At 48.9% G+C, this 7,583-nt stretch overlaps 1 protein-coding gene across 1 annotated transcript in view; it reads left to right on the top strand.

The window, feature by feature from the left end:
* The first annotated feature begins 368 nt into the window (after positions 1 to 368).
* The window catches only part of TMEM179B (transmembrane protein 179B), a 33,464-nt gene continuing 26,249 nt past the window's right edge, over positions 369 to 7,583 (top strand). The window contains exons 1-2 of the mRNA XM_030219521.1: positions 369 to 551; positions 1,133 to 1,326. Coding sequence (XP_030075381.1) covers positions 456 to 551; positions 1,133 to 1,326 — 290 coding nt within the window. The 5' untranslated portion in view covers positions 369 to 455. The remainder of the gene's footprint in view (positions 552 to 1,132; positions 1,327 to 7,583) is intronic.

Genomic DNA, 7,583 nt, shown 5'->3' with positions numbered 1-7,583 from the left:
ATTGATTACGATTTATAATAAATTACTAATCTACCTATGAAAAATTATTCTGTTATTATACTTTCTCTGTGTACATCTGTATGCAGCACAAGCCGGCATGTTTGAAAATATAAGTGAGATTAAATAAAAATACTACCAACAATAAAGAACTACTACTCGGATGCAGCAGCTCACTTTTGAATGTACTAGAGATGACGGCTGCGCTGGGGAGCGGAAACAGAGATTAACCCAATTGGTTTCAACGTGTTGACGTCACTTGGTCGCTATTAAAACTTGGGAAAACGCGGAAAAGCTTGCCGCCAAACCTTCAACTCACGTGACATCTGTACACAGACCACCTGACCTGTAGTTCCGCCCAGTGCCCTTCTTGGCTCACGTGCTATTAGCTGTCAAATAGCAGGCGAACTGGCGAAGGGAGCGTCGCTCGCTTCCTGACCCGTGGGTGTTTGGGTGCAATGGCGCTGGCCTGGCTGGAGCGAGTGGAGTTGTTGCTCTATGGAGCTTCCTTTATATGTGGTGTTGTGAGTGCTGCCGCGCTTGCTGTGGCCCAGGTTAGGATAGGGTGTGGGCAGAGGGTGAGGTTTCCTCTTGTGTAAAGAAATGAGTACATTTCGCGTTTCCTACTATTCACTCCCGCGACTCCACCTTTATAGTTCTAAATCTTATCTCAACTGTAGTTCGCCTACTTCTTATTCACCCCCCTTCTTCCGATTTCCTAATCATGACTTGAAACAACGTGAGATTGCTGCTAATACAGTCAAGGGTTTGGAGCCAGGATCGAGTTTTTTTTTTGTGTGTTGAATCCTGATTCTTTTTTTGTTTTAATGACAGAATGCAGTCAACTATCTTAGATCCCTAAAGTCTGTGTTATATGGGGGGTCTAAATTAGTACAATAAAAAGGTATCACTTTATAATCTTAGTTCTATTTTTATGTCGCTGATGGTAGAGGGCACTCAGGTTTCTCACTGTTAGGCAGACTAGATGGACCGTGCAGGTCTTTTTCTGCTGTCATCTACTATGTTACTATGTATGTGGACTAACCTAACCACTGTGTTATTTATTCCCAGTTTGAGTGAGAATGACATAGCTGTTCATGATTGGTGTTTATTTTCGTTTGTTGCTTATTTTCAGGGGGAGTTTGAGGGACACTGCCTCTTGTATGGTGATGTGAGTTACAACAGCACAAGAAAAGCCTTCACTTTCTCATCCTTCAGCAACTCCTCCCTTTGTTATTTTGTCTCTGTCATATCCTTACTTATTGCCCTCTACTGTTTTTGCATCATGCTGTACTGGGTCTATGTTAGCTGTATTGATGAAGTTACTCGGTGAGCTTTTATGAAGTTCATGTTTGATAATGTCGTATGAATTATTGATGTTAATACATGACAATAATATCACCTGTGATTATCCATTATGATATGCATGTGCAGACCTCATCCATAGTCACCTATTATTATATCACATTGTAAACATAATGACATCATGCTGTGCTAAGTTTTGATCATATTATATGACCAGTATTAACACTGTGAGATGTCAGTCTTAGTAAGTACAAATGACTTTACAACATGGGAAAACTGATGGCTAAAACTTTAATACAATCAATTTAAAAATTAGTACCTTTGCTCAGAACTGTTAAAGTAGACACTTAGTGGAAACCTGCGTATATAATTTAAATAAACGAAGCCTCAAACACACCAAGGAAAGTCTTGGTAGGCATTCAATAATAGGCTTCCATCCGGTTGAAAAAACAATGGTGGAAAACAACTCCCCAACTATAACTAAAGCATTTTTTAAGGGGAGAAAAAAAACCATCGCTGAAAAAAAAACACAGATGCACAGTAAAGATCAACAACCAAAGTATCATTTAACTCAGTTCCATTTAGAAAGTTGCATGGGCACAGAAATCTTACCCATCCCCACCCGTTCCCGCAAGAATTTAACCCATCCCCACCTGTCCCTGCAAGAATTTAATGGTACATAAAAAAAAATTCCGGTCAGCTCTCTGTCTCTCTCTCTCTTTGGGTTCAAGCCGCAGCACTGCAGGCAAGGACAGAACAGAAGCTGGAACTTGTGCGCACCAGAGTGTTCCATGTAAGACTTGTCTTTGATTCACTAGCACTGTGTGCTGAGAGGTTGCCGCATGCATGCGCCAGTAGGTGAGGTGACATCTGATGCTTGTGCCTTTGTCAGAGCTGAGGTCCGTGCATCAGCCTGGGAGCAGAGAGGATTATTAGTAACATAGTAAGTGACAGCAGATAAAAACCTGAAAGGTCTAGTCTGCCCAATAGTCATGCTCATAGTCAACTCATAATTAAATCAACAATGAATGTGATATATACTTGATTATGGTCTTTCTTTGGCATTTCTGGTCCATAGACTATAGAAGTCTGCCTGGCCCTATCCTTATGTTCCAACTGCTGGAGTTGCTGTCAAAGCCCACTCCAGCCTATTTGTCTTCTCATTTGCGGGAAACAGACCGTAAAAGTCTGTCCAGCACCGTCCTCATATTCTAGCCACTAAAGTTGCTGTCTAAGCCCTTTCCAGTCATCCTAAAGCAGATTTCCATATATAAGACACAGACCAGACCATACAAGTCTGCCCGGTATAGGCCTTAGTTTATCACAGCTGGAGTCACCATCTAAGCGTCACTTGACACATCCACTGACATGCAGCTATTTAAGTTTAGGTTAGAGATCCTCTGTGTTCATCCTACAGCCTTTTGAATTTCGTCACCATTTGTGTCTTTACCACATCCTTAACGGAGACTTTCTGCATCTGTGCTGTTAACATAGTAACATAGTAGATGACGGCAGAAAAAGACCTGCACGGTCCATCCAGTCTGCCCAACAAGATAAACTCACATGTGCCATTTTTGTGTATACCTTCCCTTGATTTGAACCTGTCTTTTTCAGGGCACAGACCGTATAAGTCTGCCAAGCACTATCCCCGCCCCCCAACCACCCGCCCCACCTCCGGCTCTGGCACAGACCGTGTAAGTCTGCCCAGCACTATCCCCGCCCCCCAATCACCCACCCCACCTCCCACCACCGGCTCTGGCACAGACCGTATAAGTCTGCCCAGCACTATCCCCGCCTTCCAACCACCGGCTCTGGCACAGACCGTATAAGTCTGCCCAGCACTATCCCCGCCTCCCAACCACCAGCCCCGCCTCCCACCACCGGCTCTGGCACTGACCATATAAGTCTGCCCTGCCTCCCACCACCGGCTAAGCTTCTGGGGATCCCTTCCTTCTGAGCAGGATTCCTTTATGTTTATCCTATGCATATTTGAATTCCGTTACCGTTTTCCTCTCCACCACCTCCTCTGGGAGGGCATTCCAAGCATCCACCACTCTCTCCATGAAAAAATACTTCCTGACATTTTTCTTGAGTCTGCCCCCTTCAATCTCATTTCATGTCCTCTAGTTCTACCGCCTTCCCATCTCCGGAAAAGGTTCGTTTGTGGATTAATACCTTTCAAATATTTGAACGTCTGTATCGTATCACCCCTGTTTCTCCTTTCCTCCAGGGTATACATGTTCAGGTCCCTTGGATCAGGTGACCCTCAGGGGGAGGAATGCTGGCTTCAGCCTAACCCCTGGTAAGCCTTTTCCTCAGCTGAGAGGTACCCAGCTCTACCACCGGCTGCCTTTCAGGTGCTGTAGAGGACTTGCAACTCATCTGCATATCCTTTCAGCCTTCTCCGGGGTGACTCCCAGGTCCGCTCCGATCCACTCGGCCTCTGCTCTAGGTGCCCAGCGGTCCTGCCAGGTGCTGTGGCGGACTTGCAGCCCTTCTGCATTTCCTCACAGCTGTATCCGGGGTGACTCCCAGGTCCACCCCGATCTTCTCAGGGCCCTCGCTCCAAGTGCTCTGGGTTTCCAGGTGCTTTTTGGCTAGGATCAGGCGACCTTCAGGGGGAGGAATGCTGGCTTCGGCCTAACCCCTGGTAAGCCTTTTCCTCAGCTGAGAGGTACCCAGCTCTACCACTGGCTGCCTTTCAGGTGCTGTAGAGGACTTGCACCTCATCTGCATATCCTTTCAGTCTTCTATGGGGTGACTCCCAGGTCCGCTCCGATCCACTCAGGGCCTCCGCTCTAGGTGCCCTTTACATCTATTTTTCTCCCAGTTACTCTATCTGTTGCTTAACATCTCAGTCACTACTCATGGCCCCTATACACATTCTTTTCCTTGCCCTGTCCCTTCCTAATCTTTTCCCCCCTCCCCCTACTGCTGTCTACCGCAGGAACTCACTGCCCATCCATGTCCTCTCCCGTCCTGCTCACTACTACAATACCCTACCCACCCCCATCCCTCACCACCTCACCATCTCTCCTATCCCCCTCCTCCAACCTTTATCGCTTCCTTCCTGCTCACCCTCTCTCCTATCCCCCTCCTCCTTCCTAGCTCTCAACCTTCATCACTTCCTTCCTGCCATTAACCCATCCCCATTCCTCCTAAGCACATCCCGTCTTCGTCGCCCTACCTCCCCCACCCTCCTCCGCACTCTCTTGCTCCTTCTCCTGCTATCCGCGGGAGACATCAATCCCAATCCAGGTCCCCCACACCTGTCCTCGTCCTATCCATGCAAATGATTCCGGGATGTCTCCAATCTCATCTCTATTCCCCTCCTCCCCCCTCTTCCCTCCCCTTCTCGTGTGCCCTGTGGAATTCCCGCTCGGTCTGCAACAAACTTTCCTTCACCCACGATCTCTTCATCTCCCGTTCCCTCCAACTGCTCACCCTAACTGAAACCTGGCTCACCCCCGACGACTCTGCCTCAGTCGCGGCCCTGTGCCATGGAGGTTATCTTTTCTCTCACACTCCCCACCCAGTTGGCCGCGGAGGAGGAGTCGGGTTAATACTTTCGCCCTCCTGTAGTTTTCAACCCCTCCTCCCATCGCAGTCTCACTGCTTCTCATCCTTTGAAGTTCACTTTATCCGTCTATTCTACCCGCTGCCACTCAGAGTTGCAGTCATTTACCGCCCCCCCCACCGATAAGTCCCTCCCTCCCTTCCTTCCTTCCTTACTGACTTCGATGCCTGGCTCTCTGTTTTTCTTGAACCCTTATCTCCGTCCCTCATTCTTGGAGACTTTAACATACATGCTGATGACCCATCCGACTCCTACGCTTCTCAGTTCCTCACTCTGACATCCTCCTTCAACCTCTAGCTGAGCTCCACCACCTCTACTCACCAAATTGGCCATTGTCTTGACCTCGTCCTCTCCTCTACCTGCTCACCCTCCAATTTCTGCGCGTCTGCTCTTCCTCTCTCAGATCATCACCTGATCACCTTCACACTTCATCACCCTCTCCCTCAGTCCCGCCCAACACTAACCACTACTTTCAGGAATCTCCAGGCTGTCGACCCTTCCACCTTATCCTCTTGTATCTCTAATCTCCTCCCTTCCATCATGTCCTCCGAGTCTGTCGACAAGGCTGTCTCTGCTTACAATGCCACTCTCTCCACTGCTATGGACACACTTGCACCATCCATCTCCCGTCCCACAAGGCGTACTAATCCCCAGCCCTGGCTGACCCCTTGCATCCGATACGTTTGCTCCTGCGCCCGATCTGCCGAACGCCTCTGGAGGAAATCTCGCACCCATACCGACTTCATTCATTACAAATTCATGCTATCCTCCTTCCAGGCCTCCCTATTCCTTGCCAAACAGGACTATTACACCCAATTGACTAATTCTCTCGGCTCCAACCCTCGTCGTCTCTTCGCCACCCTTAACTCCCTCCTCAAAGTGCCCTCTGCTCCCACTCCCCCCTCACTCTCTCCTCAATCACTAGCTGACTACTTCCGTGACAAGGTGCAGAAGATGAACCTCAAATTCACTACCAAGCCACCTCCTTCTCTTCACCCTTTAACCCACTCCCTCAACCAACCAACCCAGGCCTCCTTCTCCTCTTTTCCTGATATCACTGAGGAGGAAACCGCCCACCTTCTTTCCTCCTCAAAATGTACCACCTGTTCCTCTGATCCCATCCCCACCAACTTACTAAACACCATCTCTCCTACTGTCACCCTCCCATCTGTCATATCCTCAATCTCTCTCTCTCCACAGCAACTGTCCCTGACACCTTCAAGCATGCTGTGGTCACACCTCAAAAAAAACCATCACTAGACCCTACCTGTCCTTCCAACTACCGCCCCATCTCCCTCTTACCCTTCCTCTCCAAGATACTTGAACGCGCTGCTGTTCACAGCCGCTGCCTTGATTTTCTCTCCTCTCATGCCATCCTCGATCCGCTTCAATCCGGTTTTCGCCTTCTACACTCGACAGAAACGGCACTCACTAAAGTCTGTAATGACCTGTTCCTTACCAAATCCAAAGGTCACTACTCCATCCTCATCCTCCTCGACCTATCCGCCGCTTTTGACACTGTCAATCATAATTTACTTCTTGCTGCACTATCCTCATTTGGGTTCCAGGGCTCTGTCCTCTCCTGGTTCTCCTCTTATCTCTCCCACCGTACCTTCAGAGTACATTCTCATGGATCTTCCTCCACCCCCATCCCGCTCTCTGTTGGAGTTCCTCAGGGATCTGTCCTTGGACCCCTTCTTTTTTCAATCTACACCTCTTCCCTGGGCTCGCTGATCTCATCTCATGGTTTCCAATACCATCTTTATGCTGACGACACCCAGCTTTACCTCTCCACACCAGAAATCACTGTGGAAACCCAGGCCAAAGAATCGGCCTGCTTATCCGACATTGCTGCCTGGATGTCCAACCGCCACCTGAAACTGAACATGGCCAAGACCGAGCTCATTGTCTTTCCATCCAAACCCACTTCTCCTCTCCCTCCACTCTCTATTTCAGTCGACAACACCCTCATCCTCCCCATCTCATCTGCCCGCAACCTCAGAGTCATCTTCGACTCCTCCCTCTCCTTCTCTGCCCATATCCAGCAGACAGCCAAGACCTGTCGCTTCTTTCTCTCTAACATCAGCAAAATTCGCCCCTTCCTCTCCGAGCACACCACCCGAATTCTCATCCACTCTCTCATCACCTCTCGCCTTGACTACTGCAACCTACTCCTCACTGGCCTCCCACAACCATCTATCCCCCCTTCAATCCGTTCAGAACTCTGCTGGCCATCTTATCTTCCGCCTGGACCGATATGCTCATATCACCCCTCTCCTCAAGTCTCTTCACTGGCTTCCGATCAGGTACCGCATACAGTTCAAGTTTCTCCTACTAACCTACAAATGCACTCAATCTGCAGCCCCTCATTACCTCTCTACGCTCCTACCTGTAACCTCCGCTCACAGGACAAATCCCTCCTCTCAGTACCCTTCTCCACCACAACCAACTCCAGGCTCCGCCCTTTCTGCCTCGCCTCACCCTATGCTTGGAATAAACTCCCTGAGCCCATACGCCAAGCCCCCTCCCTGCCCATCTTCAAATCTTTGCTCAAAGCCCACCTCTTCAATGTCGCTTTCGGCACCTAACCATTGTACCTCTATCCAGGAAATCTAGACTGCCCCCAATTTGATTGCACTTTTTTGTCCTTTAGATTGTAAGCTCCTTTGAGCAGGGACTGTCCTTCTTTGTTAGGTTGTACAGC

The sequence above is a fragment of the Microcaecilia unicolor genome, chromosome 11 (genome assembly GCF_901765095.1).
Source record: "Microcaecilia unicolor chromosome 11, aMicUni1.1, whole genome shotgun sequence".
NCBI classification, from domain to species: Eukaryota; Metazoa; Chordata; class Amphibia; order Gymnophiona; family Siphonopidae; genus Microcaecilia; species Microcaecilia unicolor.
Note: the sequence above shows the minus strand (reverse complement) of the source record. Positions and strands in the feature narration are given on the sequence as shown.